The 25,624-nt window shown below is 41.1% G+C and overlaps 1 protein-coding gene across 2 annotated transcripts in view; it reads left to right on the forward strand.

Moving 5' to 3' along the window:
- The first annotated feature begins 15,422 nt into the window (after positions 1-15,422).
- RAB37 (RAB37, member RAS oncogene family) overlaps positions 15,423-25,624 on the forward strand; it is a 30,156-nt gene continuing 19,954 nt past the window's right edge. Inside the window, exons 1-2 of one of the 2 annotated variants that reach the window (XM_032211458.1) lie at positions 15,427-15,673; positions 23,800-23,910. In XM_032211458.1, coding sequence (XP_032067349.1) covers positions 15,554-15,673; positions 23,800-23,910 — 231 coding nt within the window. In that variant the 5' untranslated portion in view covers positions 15,427-15,553. Of the gene's footprint in view, positions 15,674-23,799; positions 23,911-25,624 lie in introns of both variants that reach the window. The other variant, XM_032211459.1, reaches the window with a different exon arrangement.

Genomic DNA, 25,624 nt, shown 5'->3' on the forward strand with positions numbered 1-25,624 from the left:
TTCCCATCAATCACCCTCCACAAGCAAACCCTCTGTGCTCCCTCTGCTAGTTTCTTTCTTATTTTTTTTTACTTTCTTCTCAGTTTTATTACTATGCATTGTGTCGTTTTCAGTGGTAGGATTCAAATAATTTAACAACCAGTTCTCTGCCTTAATGACCAGCTGGGCAGACGCGGCTTGGTGATCATGTGACCGGGTGGGCATGGCCAACTAATGTCACTCAGGTCAATGGGCGCTTCGTCTTTGCTGTTACAATGTAATAAGGGTTAACCAGAGAGGCAGTTTCTGTAATCAGTAACCAATAAAGGTTAGGTTAGAAACAACACTAGAATGTTTCCTTCCTGTTAAGTAATCTCCCCGTTGGGAGAGCGAGTGCGTTCAGAGAAGCGTTGTGAGAGTAGTGTTGGAGAACACACAAACCAGCATACAGAGACACTGCAGTTTAAATAGGCTTTCACTTTCATGGAAATAGAGGTATCAGAGTCCATCAAACAGTCCTAGTCATACACGGTTAAGACAGTCAGTCATCAACGTCTTTCAGTTAAGGGATAATCCAAATAACATAGTCCATAATCATACAAACAGTCTGGTACACAAAGTTTGCTAGCAGTTGCAAAACTTACAATAGCTCACGCTGATCATTATACGGCACTTCTAACAGCCAGCTTCCAAACACTCAGATCAGATCAGCATCTAACAGTGATTCTGGCTCCATCTTATGGCCGATTGAGGAAATAGCAACCAATCACATTTACAACATGATTTAAAGAAACAGGTACAGCATTGTCACATGATTTATATATTGCCAACTCAACCGTTAGATTATATTCCTAACACTTCCTGCCTTCCTTACAGGATTAACCCTGTAAAGTGGGGGGAAAACCAAAAGGAGATTTCTTCCAATAACAGGTCCTCTGAACTGCTTAGAAAGTTGACAAGCGGTTCTCCCAAATAGGTGCGAACTGGCTGAATCCCACCACTGACTCTTTTACCAGAGAAATCCTCTTAAGTGCCTTGGGAAGCTGATGAGGTTGCCTATCAGACTGGGCAGTGATCCTATTGGGCTGATGCAATTTCCAGACTGAGAGGCTGACCCTTTGCAAGATGCAACTTAAAGCAGAAATGAAACTCTTAGCAAATCTATTCCCAAATCAGCCTTGGCTCCTATAATAAGAGACGAGGTTGGAGGAGAGAAAAAGAGGAAGGGGTATCTATTTTCATGCAGAAAAGAGAACTGTTTTGCAGTGTTTCTCAAATCTTCTCAAGCAGGAAGCCATGTGGAAATCTCTAATTCTGGGCACTGTGTCAATGTGTGCCCAATGTGTTATTATTTGGCATCATTACAGAAGTGATATGCCACTGTCATATTTTTGTTTTTAACTTCCCAATAAAGCATAGATTTCCTGGTGGCCTCCTGTCCAAGTCCTTATCAAGTGTAACCCTGCATTTTGACAGCAGTCAAAATTGTCTATATTTTACCACAAACATAGTGGCATATTTGGAATAGGCTGTATCTAGACCAGGGGTGTCAAACTCACATCGTCACAGCAATGTTATGTGACGTATCAGGACTTTTTTACCCTTCGCTAAACTGGGCAGAGGTGGAGCCAGCATGTGATACATCTGGCCCGCAGGCAGCAAGTGTGATACCCCTGATCTAAACTGACTTAGGTCTCTTTCCCATCTAAGTATTTTTGCATTTCTGTACCCTCAATGTTTTCCTAAACCTGCAGATGATATCTCATAGGAGGGCAATACCCCTTTTAGTATCTAAACATATAAACTGTGAGCACAGGATCACAATTTGGTACACTTCTGGACTGCAGTACCATGTAGATAGATAGAGATAGATAGATAGATAGATAGATAGATAGATAGATAGATAGATAGATAGATAGATAGATAGATAGATAGATAGATAGATAGAAGAAGAAAGAAAGAAAGAAAGAAAGAAAGAAAGAAAAGAAAGAAAGAAAGAAAGAAAAGAAAGAAAGAAAGAAAACACAACACTGATTCTAAGGAGGAGCTTTAAAGTGCAACATCTCCCCTAGTGGCAATTACTGGGCAATTTTAGTTAAGCTATTTTTTCTCTTGCTAAGTGTGGCAAAATTGTTAATTGTGAGATTATTACAAAAAGGAAATGTTGGTTTTTAATAAAAAAAATACAGTCAAAATTGTGGAATAGGGGAAGCAGATATATAATTGACATACACAGTTGAACTGGAAGGGAAACTACGAAATATGAACAAACAAAAACTGCACTTCTTCTCACAAAGACCACACAAGTCCTGACAGGCTGCTCTATTGACAAAAGTGATATGAAATTTTGTCAAGATATGGCATTGCTTCCAGAAAACATAAAAGTTTCTAAACCAGAAGAAAACCATTTGGATTAACATGCAAATTTCATCAAGGAGTTATCATAGAAGAAGCAACTTCAAAGTTCAGTTGAGGTATCATAGAAAGATCCAACTTTTTTCTCGATGCAGGAATCCAAATAGAAGCATCTCAGACAGATGGGTGTCTAGTCTCCACCTAACTCTTCCTATGAAGGGCAGTCCACTACCACTTTGAATGGCTGACTCCATTGCTTTTTGCCCCTGTCATTCTAGTGAAATGTGCCTTCTTGGTAGCTTGATCTGATATTTTCTCTGCATTTAGGAGAGATAGGATTGCCACAAAGAAAAGGGAGTCAAGCTATTCTCCAAGGCACCTGAGGGCAGAGCAAGAAACAATGGACGGAAACTAATCAAGGAGAGAAGCAACTTAGAACTAAGGATAAATTTCCTGACAGTTAGAAAAATTAATTAGTGGAATGGCTTGGCTCCAGATGTTGTGGGGAGGGCATGGGCCTGATGAGCCCATGGGCCCAAGAGCACAGGGACCCATACTAATCTGTATATGTTAACCCTTCAATGCACCTTGTATCATATAAATACAGCAACATATTTATTACATTTTACTGCTGTTTTTAATTAATACTAACATGCCAATAAAATAAATATGTTTAATTTTATCAACCAATTTCATTTTCATTCCTGTGAGTAGTTGTCGTCGGGGCCCCAGTACCAGGGGTGGGTTCCTGCCAGTTCTAACCTCTTCTATAGAAGAGGTTCCACAAATCTACAGTGCCATTTGGAACCAGTTCCAGCTCCCTCCCCCCGCCCGTCCTCACATCATCAAGATGAAGAGGGAGAGGAGGAATTCTGGGAGTTGAAGTCCACAAGTCTTAAAGCTGTCAAGTTTGAACACCCCTGAGGGTTTTTTTTCTAAAGGGTTAGGGGCGCAAGGGTCTTGTAACTTGACAGCTTTAAGACTTGTGTGCTTCAAATGCCAGTTTCTGAGCTAACATTTTGGTTGCTAAGCAACAGCGTTGTTCAGTGAGCTTCACCACATTTTACAAGGTCACGCCCACCCAGTCACATGGCCTGCAAGCCACTCCCATAAAGCAGGGCCACACCTACAGAAGAGGTTCTAAAAAAATTTGAAACCCACCACTGCCCAGTACACTTCTTTGCCTGGGGCCCATAATGCTATTAAGACAGCCCTGGTTGTGGGTGCTCCAACACTGGAAGTTTTTAAGAAGAAATTGGACAACCATTTGTCTGAAATGGTATAGGGCAAGGGTCCTCAATCCCCAGGTTGTGGCCCACTACTCGGCCGTGGCCTATTTGCAACTAGGCTGCACGAACACATGTGCACACAGCTGAACTTTTGCAAGTCAAGTGTGGCCCGATTCCCACTCTACCCCTCTCCCATTGGGCCACCAAGCCACAAAGGTTGCAGACCATTGGTATAGATTCGTGCTTGAGCAGGGGGTTGGACTAGAAGACCTCAAAGGTCTCTTCCAACTCTGTTATTTTGTTATGCTATTCCTAGTTAACGAACACTAATATTAACCAAAATCCCTAGCAGAGCCATATGGAAGCAGGCATTTCAAAATTAACTCCAGAGAAAAATAGGTTGGTGTTCCGAGTACTGGGCTTGTTTGGAACAGATTATATGTTGCTTATTTGGTGTGGGTTTTGGGGGGGAAGAGGGGGGGAATTCCAGAAATTACCAGGCCTGAGAACTTAAGGGGCAGAAGAGGCAAAGTTACCTGTATGTGGTAGGTGGGTAGGGGTAGAATGTTCATTTGTGTACGTGCCTGTCTCCAACTCCTAATTAACCATCCATCTGGGACGAGATCTTCAGCAGGGAGAAAGGTGTTGCCATAAATTTAAAAAGACTCCTGTGGGAAAATCCAGCTTTATGTTTACATCTTATCCTTTTAAATGAGAGAAAAAGAAACAAGGCAAAGGATATCTTTCGATCAAGGGAGGCCGTAGATAAGCAAGAGTATTCAAGTGGCAGGTTGTTTAGAAGAGAATTTACTTTGGAATGAATGAAAGATTTCAGACTTTGCTGTAGCCAGAAGCCACAGCTGTGGTAGTAAATCTTAAATTTTAAAGAGGGTTTTTTCCCCCTGTGCTGGCTATTCTTCATTGCCTAAGAAACTGAACTGTTTGAACCCGAAAGTTCTTCATTCCAAGTTTTTTTAATTCATCTAAGAGAAGCCACTAAAAAAGATCAGCCTTACTTCTCTTATATCTACTGTAGATATAAAACCACATTGTTTCTCACAGTGATTGCAAGGATTATAGAAATAACGTATTGCATATATAGCTCTTTGAATATAGGAATTTTGTTTTATTTTGAGGAAAAAGCTTCTTCCCTTCCATTTAATGGTGCCTTATGCAGAAGATGTATTTAGGTTGAGGTTTACAGAACTCTAAATGAGTTTATGAGGATCTTGCATAACCTCTTACTATGAGAAAAACCTTTCCTTTGGCTGACAAGGATAGGCTTTGGAGTAAGATGTTTCTGGGTATGCTACCCACAAACTCTAAAAATGGATTCCAATGAACCTTCCAGAGATAAACCAAATAAGCAATAAGGAAAGAATAACCGGAAGAAAGTTGAGAAGACTATCTGGGCATGCTCATGTGATTTGCATTGGGGAAAAAATAATAACAAAACAAAATAAACTCACTGCTTCCTTTTTCTTTGTGGGATCATTAAGTTCCTATACAGTAATCCAGAACTCCATTCATTCTGTTCTTGATCCACATGAGAGGCAATGAATCATGTGCAACAGTCTGTAGAAAAGTTTGCCTTCTAGATCAGGTGTCCACAAGGCTGAATCCGTAGACCGGTACCAGTCCACAACCCATTGGGAACTGGGCTGCAAAAGTGACTGGCAAGCATACGAACCTCCATTTGAGCAAAAAGCAGACATGTGCAAAACTATCCCCCCCCCCTCCACCAGTACATGGGGTTGGAAAGGTTGGGGATTGGTGTCCTAGATTTTAATTCCAATTGCCTTAATTCCCAGCCCAGATAGATGGTTCTTGATGTCTTTGGATTTCAACTCTCATAATATGTAGCCAGTTGAAGTCCAATTACATACTAAGAGTGCCATTCGGGAGAAGTCTGGAGTTTTGCACTTATTTGGATGGGAGATTTTGATGGTCCACAAAGGTGTGGAAGACCAAGGGAATTGGGTGGTTCCAAGACTACATCTATTTACTTGCTAATGATTTGTGGTGTTTTTCTAGCTTCCCTTGCTTATTGTGTGACAATATAACTCCTGGCTTCATTGTTGTTGTATTGGCACAGTTGATACTATAAATCACTAGTGGTGAGAAAATGGCTCATGAAACCTATTCTTTTGGCAGCAGTGCAGAGTTTCCATTCTTATGCTTCAGCTTGGTCTTTTGATCTGATTGATGATGATGATTTGACAGAATATTGAGATAAATAGATCTTGCTATATTTCAAGCATATAAATGGTGTTAACTATCTTTCCCTGTGACATCTTTCTGGGTTTATGTATCATGGGGTTGAAATTCTGTAATTTCATGGACTCCAAATCAGAGACATTATCAGATTCGTAAGATAGTCCACACAAGAAGCACACCCAGATGAACTAACTCTTATTTTATTGTCAGGTTACCTTAACAGTATTATGCAAGTTTAAAAATTCATTTTCCCTTCTGTCCCTTTTGCAGCCCAAGAAATTAGGGAGGTCTCCTCTGAGATGCTTGCCACTGGCAAAATCTTTTTGTGGGCTAAGCCAACTCTTATCTGCTCTCTTGCCTCCCAAGATCATTTCCACAATCTTTGGAGATTAGTGAACATATTTGGAATTTCTGAGAGTTGTAGGTGTTCTCACAAAAGGACCATAATAAGCATGAGTACAGGAAGAACTAAGAGGCTGATCTGCTTACAAAACAATTGCAGATCACAGAGGACATGTTTAGTGACTAAACCCATTATTTATTCAAAGGCAGACTGTTGAGGTTGCTTCTCTCTATCCTCATCTTTTGAAGTGTATTTTGTCTCCTCAATTTTATCCTTGCTTTGTGGGGGGGGGGAGCAGGAGGAAACCCTTTTAAAGAAGTGCTGAGTAAAAACCCTGGACCGACATTGGTCTGCTGCATGTTAGAAACCAGGTCACACAAACAAGTGAAGCCCCATCCATGGGATGCAGGCAGCACACCAAAGCACATCCCCTCCGGTCTGTGGAATAACCTCTCTCCAGAGAAGTGGTATCTGGTTCCCAAAAGGTCGCGGGCCTCTGAAATACAGGACACCCGAAGATAGCAGGACCGGTCTCTACATTACCCTTTTCATCAAGAGTGATGGGCATGAGTGATGGATATGACCACATGTCCTTTTCTTCAAAAGGATCTTTCTGAGATGAAGGTGCTTTTGGCTTATTGAGTGGAACTGGACAATGTGGATTTATGAGGAAAATGTTATCATAGTATCTGTCAACACCTTGAGAAATAAGACAGGTCCAGTTTGACAGCCACAGCTCTTTGGGAAGAGAAAGCTTCTTCTCTCACGCAATTACCTGAAAATTTATTTGCATTGTTAACCCTCTTAATCCCTCCTTTCGTTCAGTCCAGCCTGACATCATACTACTTGCAATCCCCATACATATACATATATAAAAGAAACAGAGATTGTGATCTCCGGAACTTTAAAAATATATTTCTCACTTAGTTTTCCTTAGCCACTGCTAACATCATCAGAGTGTAAAAGTCATTATACAGTGTTAATCGATTTGGCCATTATGCGTGTGACAGGCCCATCCACCCGCCTCCCAACTGTAATTAGCATTCCTTCCTCCCTTATCGAACACAGCTTAGGCAGCTCATCCTCAGGAAACAACAGCTGAGCTGTTTGATGTTGCCTTAAAAGTATTCTCTCTGGCTTCCTCCCACACCCCTTCCCTCTTCTTCTGTCTCGCAGGCACATTTGATATATTAATCAACTTCATTTGTTGTTTTGATCTTTCTTGGTGCCTCAATGCTTGGTAACCAGGTAGTAGGTCGATGTGCCTATTGATGGAGTTGTTATCAGAAAACCAGTCTTCTTTCAGTAAGCGTCCCCCTTTTGTTATATCATGGGCAACAACTTTTACCTCTTGAAAATTGAATATGTGATTGTGTTCTTTCATATGTGTCCAGAACTGAGAGTGGTGTTTTGTCCTGGACAGCCAGTTCATATTCATTCATGTCCATAGCCGCTTAGCTGTTTCCCCTACATAGTTACTTGCACAGTTGCTGCAGTTAATATGGTAAACCACTGAGGATGCCTACTGTTTGGGTAATGCTTCTTTTGGGTGCATCATATACATATATATATACACATATACACATACATACATACATATTTCCTGGGGAGGAGTAGCCCAAGTTGTGTTCGACAAGGGAGGAAGGAATAGGAGCATCAATTAACATGCCTGATGTAAAAACAACAAAGCTAATTACAGGTGGGAGGCGGGTGGATGGGCCTATCACCCGTGCAATGGCCAAATTGATTAACATTGTATAAAGGCAGGTATCTCGTTAATGGCTTTTGCACTCTGATGATGTTAGCAGTGGCTAACAAAATCTTAGTGAGCAATATATTTTAAAGTTCCGGAGATCACAATGTCTGTTTCTTTTATAACTACACCTGGAACTCTCATTTTTAGGACAATTCACACACAGACAAACACACACACACACACACACACACAAACACACACACACACACACACATATATATATATGATCTAATTTATGATCAGTTTTCAGATTCAGATTCATATTCAGATTCAGATTAGTTTATTTGTATGCCGCCCTTCTCCGGGAGGGACTCAGAGCGGCGAACAACTCAAAAGGGGAAAAGGGGGACATAAAACACAATACACGTAATTAAAATACACCAAAATCACACAGGCATACAAGTTGAGAGGGGAGGGGAACTCATCAACCCCAGGCCTGCCGGCACAGCCAGATTTTGACGGCTTTCCGGAAGGCCTGGAGAGAGGTGAGGGTCCGAACCTCCGCAGGGAGTTCATTCCAAAGGGCCGGAGCTGCTACAGAGAAGGCCCTCCCCTGGGTGGTAGCCAGGTGGCATTGGCTGGTGGATGGAACCCGGAGGAGGCCGAATCCAGAATCCGAATATATATATTCATATTCCACAGCATTGTTAACAGGGACTGGAAATACAGTTTTCCTTAGCAGGGGGTAGTGGAAAACCAGAACTAAAATAAAAGGTTGTGGAGACCTGGAAACATCGTTAGGGGAAAAAAACTTTATCTGGGAGCCGAAGGACAGAGAATGGAAGTAGTGATCTTCCTCCCATATTTGGGCATACCGGGGGTTGTAAAAATCTTATATATATATATATATATATATATATATATATATATATATATATATATATATATATATATATATATATATATATATACACACATATATATATACATATACATACATATATATATATATATATATATATATATATATATATATATATATATAGTGTCACAACCCCTATATATATATATATATACATACATACATACATACATACATACATACATACATACATACATACAACCCCTGGTATGCGACCATCCAGACAGAAAGCCCAATATTTTACTGTTGCCTTTGTTACATTTGTGTAATATTTGTGACGAGCCGATGGACAGAGAATGGAAGCAGTTAGCTTCCTCCCATAATTGGGGCATACCAGGGGTTGTGACTTTAAATATATACCTTTCTCCCTGGGTCAGCTGATAACGGATCAGAGCCTGTGGCTTAGTGGTTAACACATCTGCCTAATATGCAATACAGCCCAGGTTTGAATCCCAGTAAGGGTATGGCTAGCTGATGAGAGCTAAATAGCTTGAAATAGATCTATACTAGTCTCCCTTTATTAATTTATTAGCACAAATACTACACACACACACACACACACATATATAAGCACAAACACAACACAACACAACACACACACACACACACACATATATATATAAGCACAAACACAACACAACACAACACACACACACACACACACACACACACACACACACACACACACACATATATATATATATATATATATATATATATATATATATATATATATAAGATATATTTTTAACAACCCCCGGTATGCCCAAATATGGGAGGAAGATCACTTCTTCCATTCTCTGTCCTTCGGCTCGTCACAAGAGACCATCCAGGCAGAAACCCAATATTTTTACTGTTGCCTATATATATATTCATCGGATTCTGAAAACTGATCATAAATTAGATCATATATGATCTGATCTGAATATATATATATATATACTGGGAAACTGTGAAGCGCCTCAGACCTATTGCAGATCTAATTTATGGTCAGTTTTCAGAATCCGGTGGATTTATTTTTTTGAGTATTTTCCACAGCATTGTTAACAGGGACTGGAAATACAGGTTTCTCTAGCAGGGGGTAGTGGAAAACCAGAACTAAAATAAAAGGTTGTGGAGACCTGGAAACATCATTAGGGGAAAACAACTTTATCTGGAAATGCCATCTGCCTTCAATTTGCAGGGCAAGGAATTTGCAGGCACCATTACTTTCTAGACAAAACATTGCTAAATGGAGGAGAGAGAGAGATCTTAGTTGTTGCAGTTAAAATGACTATATTTCCCAATATCCTCTTTTTATTACAAGCACTCCTAATTCCCTTTTTATACTTGGCTGTTGAATATGGCAATCATTTCTTCATTTATATCTAAATAAACATCTTCCCTCATGACTAGGCAAATAAAGCATGATGGAAGTTTAAACATTTGAAATCTCAGTGCTATTTCATATCAAAAAGTAGTCAAAAAGTATTCAGTAGGTAAAAACCATAATTCCTTATTGTTAGGGTAGCACCATTTCTCCCAGACAGTCAGATCATACCCATACATATATGGTTATCGTGTTACCCTCTTTTGGAATAAGCGAAGTTATGCAAAGCGCAGAAGAAGCGTGAGAAGCAATAGACAAAAGCAATTAAACCACAGAAATAAGGGAAAAGAAAATCTAACTAAATCTAGTTTACATCAACATAATTTATTATAACTCCCACACCTTTCAATCCTTGCAAACTGTCCCTTCTTCCACTCCATCCATACACTCCTTCATGCCGTTATTTTGTTCTTGAACTTTTCACCATTCATTTTTTGAATATCCCTTCACTTTTGTATTCCTCTCAACCCATTCATTCTTTTTTTGATCAAGCACTTTCACATGCTTCTTTCACACTAGTTACTCATTCAATTCACATTCATTCTTGACTCAACCTCTTGTTTTACAGTATCACTTTGTAGTCTCTCATTCCCACTTCATTCGTGTTTCTTCTGAGACACTGAGCACTCTCTTCCATATATCAGTGGGTAGAAATGTATTCTTCTGCCCCAGCATTTTCAATTACTTTGATAAAAGCTCATTATTTATATCAGACAATAGGCTATATTGTTACAAGCATTTGCACTTCTTAAAATATCTCAATCCAGTTTACATATTGAGTAAGCACTCTACCAATGTGCAGAAATTCATTTATTTGCACTTCTTGCTATCTGCAATTTCCAATAATTCATTTTAATTTTCCAGTCAAACACAATATTATACTCTGGAATGATGCCCCCTCCCATTCATATATGGTGAGTCCTCACTGTGAAGAGTTCCCCCCACCTCCAAAAGAATTTGGGTCCAAATGAGTGAAATTCCCTTTTGCTTGTCTTAATTAACCTATTTGGGCTGGTATTTTTATATATTGGGTTGTTTTCTATAATGATATATGGTTCCAATTCCAAAACTATAAAAACAATTAAAACAATACAAGCATTTAAAATAATAAAATGTATATGTAATACCTGAAGGGGTGTGGTGGCCTAGAGATTAAGGTGCTGGCCTTGTCGACCAGATGGTAGGCAGTTTGAGACCAAAAGAACCGCAGGAGGAGATGAGCTCCTGTTCTTGTCTTAGTTCGTAACAACCTAGCAGTTTGAAAGCATACAAATGTAAGTAGATAAATAGGTACCACTTCGGTGAAGAGATAAAGCATTCCATGCAACTTGGCATATACTGTAGCCATGCTGGCAATGTGACCATGGAAATGTCTTTCAGACAAAACTGGCTCCCTCAGCTAAGAAACGGAGATGAGTTGGACAGGGAAAACCTTTGTCTTTATTTCTTATATGTAATAACTAGCACTTTGACTCAGAAAACAACGCAAAACCAGGGCAGCAACTTTGAAATAGTTGGTTTACTAAGATTGCCCTAGTAGCCAGGTGTTTGCAGTCCATACTAGTTATAGCTTCTGAACTGTTTTCATAGGCAACTTTACATATATTACAGGACTCCAGGGGGAGTGAATCACCAATCAATACATTTCTAATCCAAAAACATTTCTTATACATCCATCCATCCTTCCATCTATCCATCCATCCATCTATCTATCCATTCATCCATCCATCCATCCATCCATCCATCTATCTATATATCCATTCATCCATTCATCCATCCATCCATCCATCCACCCACATACATACATACATACATACATACATACATACAACACTCACTCACTCACCCACCTATCCATTCATTTATCAAAGTTCTTAACTGTCCATGTCCAACATGGATTTAATAATCAAAGGATCATTACACATCCTTGTCTTATTCCTTGTTTGGTGCTGAACCACTAAGAAACAGATGCCTACTATTTCAAATGATAGAAACAATTTTTGGCTCCCAGCTTCTCTCTTCTTTTCCTATTCTTTCAACATTTTTTCCTTGATCACAAGAACAAACGTATCCAGTGCAAAGAACAGGCAGATTTTACAGAACCAGAAGATCAATGAAATTCCAATAATTAATAAATATATTTTACAATAGAACTAACCAAAAGGACCAACTGGTTTCAAATAAGTAAAACAGCCAGGCCCCATTAATTTTAAAACCATTAACAATATTTGAGGTAAAATGTAATCAAAATTTAACAGCAAAGGAATCTTATTGTTATATAACACTCGCACTAACACAAAATATTGTGAAAATATCTGGGAAGGTAATTTGGGATTTCATTTAGATGAATCCCAATGGTTTTGTGGTACTGAACACCCATCAAACCTCAGGAAGTTATCTATAGTCAGGATCAGTCATGAACGTAACTGATAAGTAGTTTTATGCTTTTCTAAAATTGTACCATATAAATCTGTTCATGTTAGGCTCATGGGGCTGAAAATAAAGTACAGCTAATCCTCAATTTACAACAACAATTGAGGCCAAAATTTATGTTGCTAAGTGAGTTTTGCCAATTTTACAACAGTTCTTACCACAGTTAAGTGAATCACTGCAGTTGTTAACTTAGTAACACGGTTGTTAAGTGAATCTGGCTTTCCTATTGATTTTGTCAGAAGGTCACAAAAGATGATCGCATGACCCCGAGAGACTGCAACCATCATAAATATGAGTCAGTTGCCAAGTATCCGAATTTTGATCACGTGACATGGGGAGGCTACAATGGTGATAAATCACTTTTTTCAGTGCCTTTGAAACTTTCTGATCCCTTGGATCAGAACAGTGGCATGTTTCCTTGTCATTTGGAAAATGCAAATCTCATATTAAAATAGTCTCACTGGAGACTATTTTAATATAAATTAAATTAAAATTAAAAAATATATAAATTAAATTTAAAAAATTATAAATTTTATATTATATTATAAAATTTATATTTATATTTTAAATTATATTTTATATTTATATTTAAATTTTATATTTATTTTATATTATATTATAAATTATATTATAAATTTTATATTATATTATAAATTAAATTAAAAAAACAAAGCTCCTGTTTAAAAGCTCTTTCCAAAACCAAGAAGCCCACTAAAAATATTGTGTTTCTCAGCTTTCCTCCCAATATTAAGTGTGTTTTCCAGCCACCAAATACCTACTTGGTTTAACATATGAGAAAGATCTGATTCTGTTCAGAGATGAACAGCTGGTTTCAGTGACTAAGCATTTGGGGGTTCTTTCAGTATCTAAAAGGGGGGGGGGGGTCAATAGAAGCTAAGGAAGTTATACTTTGTAAGTCCCATGAGCAAGATTATATTAAGGCAAAGAACCTAATTTATAATAGGTTAGATAATGAGATTATTGAAATAAGATAATCTTTTATCACTGAGCAAATGAAAGAATTTCTGGCAGTTCCAAAATAAACAAATACTTTTTTGTTCCTTTCATTGTATTTAATCACTGGATTTTCTCAGATTAGGGGAGATTGGGTGAAATCTGATAATATTTGTGGCATCTGATCTAGTCTTTCTCAATATATTGTTTTATTTCCAAAACATATGTAATTAAAGAATTCATTTATCTATAGAGGCCAGAGGTCAAACTAAAGAAAAACAACATCTTTTTTGAAGACTTGTACTTTAAGTGCTGGCTAGTTTCACAAATATCTAGTGTGGGAATTATTCAACACATTCCATCTCAAGAAGAGATTTATGGTTTTGGAAATTCCAAGACATTTCATAACTTTGCTGAGTATGGGATGTAATTCAAAGGACTATGTGATTATGATTGTGTGTGTGTGTTTGTGTGTGTTTGAATTCCACTGCTAAAAATGTGAACTTCATTTTTCCAAAAAGCATGTGAGATTCCTTAAAAAGGGAACTATTCCAAGTTGCTATATGGTCCCATTTAGTTAATTAGATTTAGATTTTTATCCCATCTTTATTACCTTGTAAGTAATTCAAGGTAATAGACATATATAATACTTCTTCCTTCTCTTATTTTTCTCACAACACGGTGGATTGGGATGAGAGAGAGTGACTGGCCCAAGACCATACACTTGGCTTCATGCCTAAGGTAGGACTAGAACTCATGGTCTCCTAGTTTTTAGACCAGAAATTTAACCACTAGACTAGATCAAACTGGCTTCCATTCTCATTTTGCTCCTGGAGGGCACTGCTACTTGGCTGAGCAACAGAAAATACTTCCTCATTTACTGTATCACCCATGCCTGCTTGTTTCACTTCTGCTAAAATAAAATAGGAATCTTTCTAGTATTTCTGCTTGACTTACTGGGAGACTTTGAAATAGAAAATTGAGCCTTGCAAGGATTTCTATTTTCACCACTGCAATTTGCCCCAAAATGTCAATACGTTTTGAAGCCCAGTTTTTTGTTTCCCTGATTAATTTGTTGGTATATACTAATTATTTTTCTATCTATATCAAGCCAAAGTTGAGTCCTGCTCCCATGATGAAAGATGCCCAGCCGTAAAATGATATAAACTAATTTATAATCCAGAAGAGCATCAAACCCATTTTAGAAGTAGATCACTGAATAGGAGTGCCAGGACCATGCAGCCCCTCCATCTCACCCTCTCCGTTCAACTGATCCCTCTCTCAGGCGGATCTCTTTTTTTAAAAAGCGGATCTCTGGCTGATAGCTTTGCCAAAGCCAGAAACCCTTGCTCTGTTTGGAGATCTGCTGTAGAAAAGCCCACTTGGAAAGAACCAGATTCTCCTGCTGCCCTATCAAGAAGGGCTCCGGAGAACTGCGTCCAGGGATCAGAGCAGACAGACCGCGTTCCTAAATGCGCGGCAGAAAAATAGGGCTGACCTGACCTGAAGTGCGGTTAGCACGGAAACAGAAAGAGGCACGTTTGCAAGCCTTTTCATTTTAATCCCTTGCATTCGTATCCATTCCATGCATTCATAATCATGTTTATACCTATATCCGCTATCTAATTCATGCATGACGAAATAAATAAAATAAATAAATAAGCACAAGGCAGACTGTCCTGCAGCTACGTCCTCATCCAAACGAAAAACAATTCTTTTCCGAGCCGGATTTGCAAACCAGCTGTCTGGCTATCATTCATCTACCACCCAAGCCACTTAATTTGTCTTCAACCAAATGTACGATCGTAAAGACACAACAACAACAAGTGCTGATGAGAAGTCAAGTCCGAGGCCACCAACGCCCAAGCAGGCGAAAGTGCTCGCCCAGCTCCGGGTCCCCACTTCGGTCCGGCGCTGGCGGCTGGCTCGAGCGCTCTCTCCCTTCCTGAGAAAGGGGCGGTTCCGCGCGTGGGCAGGAGAGGTGGGCCAGAGAAGCAGCGTGGCCGGAGCTCTCGGAGATCCCCGGGCAGTTCCTGCTCCCTGCGCGGGAGCCACCATGACCAGCAACGGAGCAGGCAATGAGGGCGCCCCTCCGGCCCGCAACGGAACCCCCGGCGCGCTTCCGCCGGTGGTGAAGCCTTTGTCGCTCGCCAAGAGTTACGACGTCTCCGGCAAGGTGTGAGCTTGCCCCGATTGGGCGCCAGGGGGCACAAGAGAGGGCAGGGGGAATGGAGGGGGGGAGGGGGGATCTTCGCGCCTGTCATCGCGGGCAAGGCGATCAAATAAGGCTGAGAGGCATAAACACGCTTCCCCCCCTTCCCCAAATTTCTTGGAGAAGAAGCTGGGGAGGGGATCGTAATATCCGCCTCCACCTTTCGTGGTCTTCTTGCTAGCTTCCCCCACCCAACGTCTCCAAAGGGTTCAACTTCGCCCACGAACTTGGATAAGACAACCAAGAAACAGGGAAAGGGGGTTTGGAAAAAAAAAAAACGAGGGTGGGGCTCAGGTCCGCTTGGAAAGTTTCTTTGGGATGGTTAATGTGCGTGAGGGGAAAAAACCACCAAGGGCGGTTTTTCTTTGTGTTTTAGGACTGAATTATGGTTTCCTACCAAGAGGCAATTGTGTTGCTGCATCCTTAATAGGTACCTACTGAACAGAAATTCAACAAGTCGTTTCTTTAGATGGGGAAGAACACCTGAAGAGACAATAGGCTGCTGAATATTTTCTCCCTGTCATTCACTGGCTTCTAAATCTACCCCTCAAAGGGCGGAAGTCACTATGGGCTTTTTATGGGCTTTTTTTTTCTAAGTCCTGAGGAATTCTTGGTTGCCACTGGACCAGGCTCATATTCAGGTCAAGCTCTGCCTCCATAGAAAATGCAGGCAGTCCTCTACTTACGACCATAGTCGAGCCCAACATTTATGTTGCTAGCTAAGCGAGACAGTTGTTAAGCGAGTTTTCCCCATTTTACAACCATTCTTGTCGCAGTCGTTAACTGAATCACTGCAGCTGTTAAGTTAGTGACACTGTTGTTAAATGAATCTGGCTTCCCCATTGACTTTGCTTGTCAGAAGGTCGCAAAAAGTGATCGCATGATCCCAGGAAACAGCAACCATTATAGTATATGAGTCAGTTGTCAAGCGTCTGAATTTTGATCACATGACCACGGGGTTACTGCCAGGTCGTAAGGGTGGGGAAAAACCCCTGGTCCTAAGTCACTTTTTTCAGTGCTGTTGTAACTTTGATCGGTCACTAAATGAAGTAAGTCGAGGATTGTCTGTAAAGTGGATCATTAAAGGGCTGGCGTGGGGTAATCGCAGAAGTTGGTTCATCTTTAGCAAGACCACTTGTTAAAATCGATGGCCAATAGACAAGAGTTGCACTGTTCTTTGCAGTAGCAGCTGTTGCTATTCAAACCACACTGGGAGGAAGCAGCTAAAGTGGGAAGATGCATCTCAGAAAGCAAGCGAGGATGGGGGAAGGGTTTTGGCAAGGCAGTGAAGTGCACTTCCTCACATTCAGGGTGTTTGCACAGATCTCCTCAGCTGGGATACAAGCCCCGGCAGTCATGCTGTAGAAACCAGGAAAAGCACTATTGGGGACTGACAGATACAGCACTATTCTATTGATATTGCAAGTCATTTATTTCATGAAGAGAAGGACCAGGAGAGACATGATAGCAGTGTTCCAATATTTGAGGAGCTGCTACAGAGAGCAGGGGGTCAACCTATTTTCCAAAGTATCTGAAGGCCAGACAAGGAATAATGGATGGAAACTGACCAAGGAGAGATTCAATCTAGAAATAAGGAGGAACTTTCTGACAGTGAGAACAATCAACCAATGGAACAGAAGTTGCTTTCAGAGGTTCTGGGGGCTTCATCACTTGAGACTTTCACGAAGAGATTGAACTGCCACCTGTCAGAAATGGTGTAGAACCCTGCTTGAGCGGGGTGGGAGAGGGGGGGTGAACTTGATGACCTGTAAGGTTCTTTCCAACTCTGTTAATCTGTTAAAGAACCAGCTTGCCACAAGAAGGCAGCTCAAGAAGTGTTGCTACAGCTAGCAAAACCATTCTGTGAATATATTTTAAGTATTTATGGCTTTCCTATACACGAGGAATTATGGGGTTCCAGTGCTAATATCCGTGCTTACATCTGAGTTGGACAGTAGATTGGTATCCTAATTAATAGAAATACAGGCAGTCCTCGACTTACAACATTTTATTTAGTGACCGAAGTTACAACGGCACTGAAAAAAGTGACTTATGACCAATTTTTCATACTTATGACCATTGCAGCAGCATCTCCATGGTCACGTGATTTACATCCGGATGCTTGACAACTGACTCATCTTTATGATGGTTGCAGTGTCCTGGGGTCATGTGATCCCTTTTTGCGACCTTCTGACAAGCCAAGTCAATGGGGAAGCCAAGTTCACTTAAGTGAACTGCAGTGATTCACTTAACTGTTAAGAAAAGTCATAAAATGGGGTAAAACTCATTTAACGAATTTCTGACTTAGTAACATAAATATTGGGGTCAATTATCATCATAAATCGAGGGCTACCTGTATACATGACGAGCCAATTACAACAAAAATCAAGTGAAACAATGCACCTTTCTTGGTAAAGGAAGGACAACTGCATAATCATGTTGGAAACTTAAAACATCGTTGGCTGTCTCATGATATAAAACCACTGCCCCAAACGCCACAGAGGATGTGCTCAAGAACAACTCAAATTATATGCACGCAATAACTGTAGGTTATTAAGGTCCTCATTTGGACTTCATTTGGAGAGAAAAAATGCCTGGTTAAGCACATATTTTATGCTTTGGGTAGCAAAGGCGTGAACCCACTGCCTCCCACTTCCTTAGTGAAAGTAGAGTCTTGAGTGCATGAAGGATATTTAACTGCAGTGAAGACAGAACCCTCATCTTCTTCCTCTGCTCTCACATCACCCTAAGCCATGGTTTAGTGAATGAGCCATGATTGACTGGAGTTATATTGCATGCTAAGCCATAACTATTTTACAAATTATAGGATAGGTGAGTTCATATTGCACATTGTAGTCCTCGACTTACGACCGCAATTGAGCCCAAAGTTTCCAATGCTAAGCAAAACAGTTGTGAAGTGAGTCCTCATTTTACGACCTTCCTTTTCACAGTTGTTAAGTGAATCATTGCAGTTGTTAAGTTAGTAACCCGGTTGTTAAGTGAATCTGGCTTCCCCATTGACTTTGCTTGTCAGAAGGTCGCAAAAGGTGATCACACAATTCCAGGAAACAGCCACCATCATAATATAGGAGTCCGTCACCAAGCATCCCAATTTTAATGACGTGACATGGAGATGCTGCAGTGGTCGGAAGTGTGGAAAACTTACGTCATAAGTCACTTTTTAAAGTGGTGTAACTTTGAACAGTCACTAAATGAATGGTTGTAAATCGAGGACTACCTGTATTAAGGTAAGATTATGGATTGGCTGATAGGAATAGGGCTGCTGGGCCTGGAAGTGGAAGAAAACATTTTGGCTACCTTAAATCCAAAAGCCTTGTTTAATGCTGCGCATTTAGTCTGATTCCAGATTCCTTTTGGGAGGGGATCCTTGAATAAGATAATACAGTAAAACCTCGGGTCACGAACACTTCTGACCATGACCAAATCAGGTGCCGACCAAACATTTTGCAAATTTTTTTGCATCTGGTCACAAACAAATACTCGAGCAGCGATCAAACGCAGCCGCGACAATTTTTCCTGTTGCGGCGATTTCCCCTTCTACGCAATTTTGTTTTGTATGTGCATGCACAGTCTTGCTTTCAGTCACAACCATATCGGGATGAGACCGAAGTCCTGGAAAGGATTACGGTTGTGACCGGAAGTTCTACCATAGCCTGTCACAGATCTCTGCTCTCTCCCCAATTGCTGTAATGTAGTTGCCCGTTGTTGGGGGGGGGGGGGGGTGTCCTTTTTTCTCTAATCAGTTGGGTTCTGGAAATGCTGCTGCTGCTGCTTGTCCCTCTTCCTGACACCCCCCCCCCCCCGAGAAAGGCAGGAGGAAAAAAGGAGCAGCCTTGAGAAGGAGCAACAGCAACAATCAAAGAAACTTTGCAAATTGGCCTGGGGTCCTCCGCCATTCCATCACAGCAATCATTCCTGGCCTGTTCTATCTCCCTTCCCCTGCATGGCACTTTCTGAGTCAGGTGGACTACAACTCACATGGATTGCAACTTCAAATACATTGTCCCGCCTTCCTGAAAGGGCCTCAGGCAGGAAAATCTATATGGTTCTTCCCTGCATGAGTCCCTGTTCTGGGACTGGTTTGCCTTCTATTAAATCAACATTCCCTCCATACAAAAATGCAGAGAGAGGACATTTTCTCTTCCCCTTTCTTAAAGCGAAAGCAGTTGGAGCAGTTTTCCCAGACTTGGCTCTTTTCAGTTGGGGTTGGTGGTGTTGCAGCTTCCCACTTTCTCAGTTTGTGCCCCCAACGGCTGGCTGAGGAGTTGGCAAGTTATAAAGCTTCTGGAAGATGCTATGTTGGGGAAAGTGACATTGGCATATCAAGTGGAGTTGGAAATAGGAGAAGTAGGTTTCAGCTCTCTGGGAAATACTGCTGTCTCCAGCTGAGGGAGGAGAGAGAGAGGAGCTGGGAAGTAGATTTCCTAAAGTGAAGTGGACACCATTACTTCACAGATATTCCTTGTCCTGAATCTAAGTTTAGTTTGTTTCAGGATCCAATCTGGGTCGGTCACCAGGACCAGAGGTTCTGAAGTTTTGGACTCTTGCTGAAGCCCATCTGAGAGAACTCCAGAGGTGGCATTCAGCAGGTTCTGACCAGTTCTGAAGAACCGGTAGTGGAAATTTTGAGTAGTTCAGAGAACCAGTAAATACCACCTCTGACTGGTCCCGCTTCCATCTATTCTCTGCCTCCTGAGTCCCAGCTGATCTGGAGGGAATGGGGACTTTGCAGTAATCTTCCCCTGCCACGCCCACCAAGCCACACCCACAGAACCAGTAGTAAAAAAAATTGGAATCCCACCACTGGAGAACTTCTCTCTCACCAGATGTGTGAAGGAGAAGTTCCTTCGGGATGGGTTCCAGTGAGTTTGAAAGCTAACCCAGATTGGATCCTGCAACATTATCCTAAGACACATATATTTGCCTTCTTTCCTTAGTTTGTTTCCTTTTCCTTTAAGAACTATTTTTCAAGTCTGGACTGCTAGGAGTCCAGTGTTTGTTGTTCTGCCAGGGCTGTTGATGGATTTCCCCCCTAATGATTGCTGTTATCTCTGAGCTGTGTGGGCTCAGTATTTTGTAGGAGGACAAATGCTGGCTAATCCACATTTCTCACAGGGATAAATTCCAGAAAGGTGTGAGAGAGAGTGTGTATGTGCTGTCCCTTTTGTGGACCAGAACACCTTAAAGGAAAATGGCCACAAAAACGTACACCACAATCAACCTTTAAGATGCCATGTGGCGATTTCTTTCTAAGTAATTAGAATAGCCTCAGTTATTCTTTTTTCTTCCCTGAGGTAAATAGGGAAATCCAAAAATGCCAACCAAGCTGGGGCTTTTAAACTGAAACTCTGTTTGCTTAGAAGGAGTGGATGCTGCCTTGCCTGTTTGCTTTGCTGTCTTGCAACAGGGGTGAGGCAGTGGCAAGAAAGGAAGAGCGTCCCAGAGCTTACGGATCTCCTCCTGATACTTGGCATGGGTTATAATGGTATCCTCTCAGGTCTTGAGGAATGGGGAACCTTGGCCCTTTTATGACTTGTGGACTTCAACTCCCAGAATTCCTGGCCCAGCAAGGCTGATTCAGGAATTCTGGGAGTTGAAGTCCACTAGTCATAAAAGAGCCAAGGTTCCCCATCCCGGATCTAACCCATGGACTCTGCCTGTATGTTTTTATGGTCACAATGACATCAAAGGAAATAGACAAATGGAAGCCCGTGGAAGCAGGAACTGCTTGTTAGAAACATACTTCAGATTTAATCAAGTGCATTAGCAACAAACAGTTCCTTCTTTCTCCACCCTTTGTCTATATAACATCGTAGATCAATGACCAATCTGGTTCCAGGGATGGTGAAGAAACAGGCTGGGTGTGAACTGTGACTTTGGGGATTAGTAGGAAGATTAGTAAAATATTTGGATTAGGCAGAGGTAACATTAGCTGATGGACTATTCCTTGGGTAGGGTAAAGGTGAGGAGTGCAGCTCCCTCTGAGCTGGGGTTTCTCATACCCCACAAGGACTTCCCAGAGCATTGGGTGACCTCCACCCTACATGTTTCAGTGCTGATCCCGTGCCTGTTTCTGTGAAAGTAGTTTCAGTGAGGAAACTCATTCTCAGATAAGAGCACAGATGGGATGATATTCTAACTGTCTTGAGTTAGCACTCCCATGTTGGCACTGACAACCGAAGAGGGTCTGAGGCAGCAGAAGGCAAGACTCCCATAAACAGAGCCAAGAAGTTGTTATAGGCTCTACAGAAAGTCTCTTAAACTGGAATAAATAATCCTAAATAAGGAATTGTAATTGTTATAATTCCTAAACTGAGGAGCAGTAACTCAGTAGCAGTCATACTAGCCCAGTGCTTCTCAACTGGCTGGGGGAATTCTAGGAGTTAAAGTCCACACATCTTAAAGTTGCCAAGGTTGAGAAACACTGTCCCTCATTGTCTACCTCCTAGACAGCTGCCCTGACATTTAAGGGAGGTACTTAAGTCCTTGAACAAGGCATGCGGCTCCTGTGCTTCCAGAGATGTAATTTGTCTAGAGTAGCCTAGCTAGAAGGCTAAGCAAAGGCAGAAGTTGGACCATATGGCACAAAGTGTAAATATAAATGGGCTGTTTGTTTTCATTGGAAACAGCAGCTGGTACTTAGAGTAGTTACAAGCTGATCTCCTTATCTTTTGTGCAGAAGAGAGGAAACATTGACAAGGAAGGAGTGCTTTTTAGTAATGATGAAAATAAGAACAAGAAGTTAGGGACAGTTTATAACCTTCCATTGTTCCAGAGAAAGACCAGCTCACAAATAAGCTCAAATTCTTTCCAAGAAACAGGATGGTGGAATAGATGTTCCTCAAAAATGTTCACCTACATCTCTTGAGGAAGCACAATAGGAAGGAAGACTTGCCAAACATTCCTCATCAAGCAAACAACTATATTTCTGGAGTTGCCTTTCCACCATTGCTAGATATGCATGGACTAGAGAGAGATGAAAATATAGGGATTTATTTTGTCAGGACCACTGAGGTGGGAATAGAAAGGAGACGTGGATGGTTTTCCTTCAGCTAAAGCTTTCTGAAAGACCTAGCGAAGTATCCACTATTTGGAAACATTTTAAAACACCCTTTCCAATTTGGTGCTGTTCAGATGTGTTTAATTTAAATTACCGTACAATTCCCAAGTGGTAGGGAATTGATTCCTTTGTGACCTCAGGAGAGCACCAGAGATGCAAATTACAGATCTGGAAGCACAGGATAAGTTTGTCCTACACTATCCTTGTAAGCTTGTAATAACACTAAAGAGGGTGATAAACAGAAAGGGATACACATTTCCCAAGTATTGCTTTGAACTTCATGCATGTACAAGACTATTCTGCTATTCATCACAACAATCCAACTTTTTCAGTCTTCTGCATACCTGAACAAAATAATCTTAATGCAATGGGTTTGCATTAAGAAGTTGGCTTCTTAAAGATGTGGCATCTTTTCTTTCAAGCTCACACAGAACCCTGAAAAAAGTTGGGGCACTTTGATTAGTAGCAGAGAGGAGCTGTGCTTATAGGAGATATAGACTGGTTTGTTTGTTTTAAATAAGCTTTGTTAAGTCTGTGGCAGTATTTCCCTACCTTGGCAAATTGGGGGCTTCAATTCTCAAATTTCTCAGCCAGTATAAGAAGTCTACACATCTTAAAGTTGTCGCAGTTGAGAAACACTGTTATATAGTGGCAAAAAATCAGGGAGTTTTAAATCATATTTATTAATTGGAAAAAGTGCTACCAGATTCCTGATTTTCTGTTAAGTTCTCCACATTGAGTTACCACCAGCATTGATAGAATAAGACAGCTAGAGTAGAGCAAACAATGAATGACTCCCAATCACAATGGCTAAAGTAAGATGAAGATGAGATATGGCCATTTGTTTGTTCTTCTCTTTGTTGATTGCTCGTTCCGCTTGCTAAATTAGATCACTGTTGACAGAAGAGAGAGAGAGACTTCTTTAATAAGGAAGCATAAGGGGGAAAACATGAATGTCAATATAACCCCAACCAGCCATATTAATGGGCTTTTGCACCTCATCTCGTAGGTGATGCTGCTTGGAGATTCAGGTGTGGGGAAGACCTGCTTCCTCGTCCAGTTCAAAGATGGAGCCTTCCTCTCTGGGACCTTCATAGCTACTGTCGGGATAGACTTCCGGGTGAGGCCACTATTAATGCTGGAGATAGTTTGCCACAGCAGAGATGTGTGTTGGGCATCCTGTAGTAGACCTTTGAGCCAAGCACAACGAAGGCTGAAGAACATTACATGGATGCCATCATTTGTCATGCTTGGTTTTGGTCTCTCAGTAGCTGGATCAGGAGTCCAGTATGTGGAGACCCAGGGGCCTCATCCTATTCCTCTCTGCTGTGGTTGTAGTAAAAACAAAACAAAACCCAAATGGTCTTTCGTGCAATCTATTAATGGCACAGCTTGCCTCTCAGAGTTGTTTATGTTCCATCGCTGGAGGTTTCAAGAAATGATTGGACAACCATTTGTCTGGGATGGTGTAAGCCAGGGGCCCCCAACCCCTGGGCCGTGGCCCAGTACCAGGCTATGGCCTATTTGGAACCAAGCCGTGGAAGCATCCATGTGTAGCCCCACTTGTGTGACCCATGAGCGAACGCGTGTATGAAGCTCCATTTCAGCCAGAGGTGGGTTGCAAATCCTTGCGCTACTGGTTCTGCACGTGCAGAAGCATCCGGGCAGGTGGGTGGAGCTTCCCACCGCTGCCATTCCTGGTTCACCCGATCCGCGCCAATCAGGGAGTAACTCACCTCTGATTTGAGCGACTGGCAGGTGGATATGCCTGCCACTCGTGCAAATGGAGCTGCATGCACACACTCACCTGTCACTCACACAGAAAAATCCCCTCTCCCCACCAACCACCACCAGTCCGCAAAGCCCGAAAGATTGGGGACCACTGGTGTAAAAGCACCTGCCTTGAGGAACAGTTGGAATACAACACCTTTATGGTCTTTTCCTGCCCTGTGATTCCATTATTCTATCCTCTCTTCCTCATTCATTTACACACACACACCAACACGCATTTTCAGAGCAGCTGGTAGTCCTAGACGGAAAGTTTCTGTCATCTTCTCTCATAGAACCTCTGTGGTTTTGGGATGGAATGGTTCTCCCTTGGATGAGAGTTTGGGAAAAGCAGTGAAAGCCTTCTCTCCCCCACAAACTGCAGTCCCAATCCGCTCTATGCAGATTAATCAAGCATGGGAATTGCTTGTAGACATTTAACACTGTATAATATCCAATTATATTAACATGGAGCTGTCGGAATTTGTGACTAGAGGTATGTGTGATCGGGAACAAGAGACAGCAAAGGGATGCAACACATACAAGAAATTAGGTTGGTTCCTGATCCCATTGAAAAGCTCTGCCACCATCATGAATCCCTATGTTGTTATGCCCAAATATCCAGGAAGAAAAAAAGAAAAAACAATGACATCATATCATCACATAAATAATATGATCTATACAATATAATATGTGTCAAGCATGTTGTATACACTAGAGTTCAAGAGATGCTATTTCATTCATAAATTATACATTGAAAACAACATTTTGTTGGCACTATTGGATGGAAGTCAATGCTGCAGGATCTTAAATAGCTTTTTCAATATCTTTATTCAGATCCATAGTCAATAAACTTATGGAGGGCTGAAAAAATGCATTTGCTAATTTTTTTATGTTGCTGATTTGTTATTAACTTCAATTTATGAGTATGTAAGCTATTTTTCAGATGTTTCTCCCATTATTGAGTTAATTAGTAGAACACGCCTGTTGCGGGATAGTTCTAGCAAATTGTTCTTGTTGGGTTTTTAAAAATCCAAAATTGTACTCTTTTCATGCCTTCTTACACC

The sequence above is a fragment of the Thamnophis elegans genome, chromosome 2 (genome assembly GCF_009769535.1).
Source record: "Thamnophis elegans isolate rThaEle1 chromosome 2, rThaEle1.pri, whole genome shotgun sequence".
NCBI lineage: Eukaryota > Metazoa > Chordata > Lepidosauria > Squamata > Colubridae > Thamnophis > Thamnophis elegans.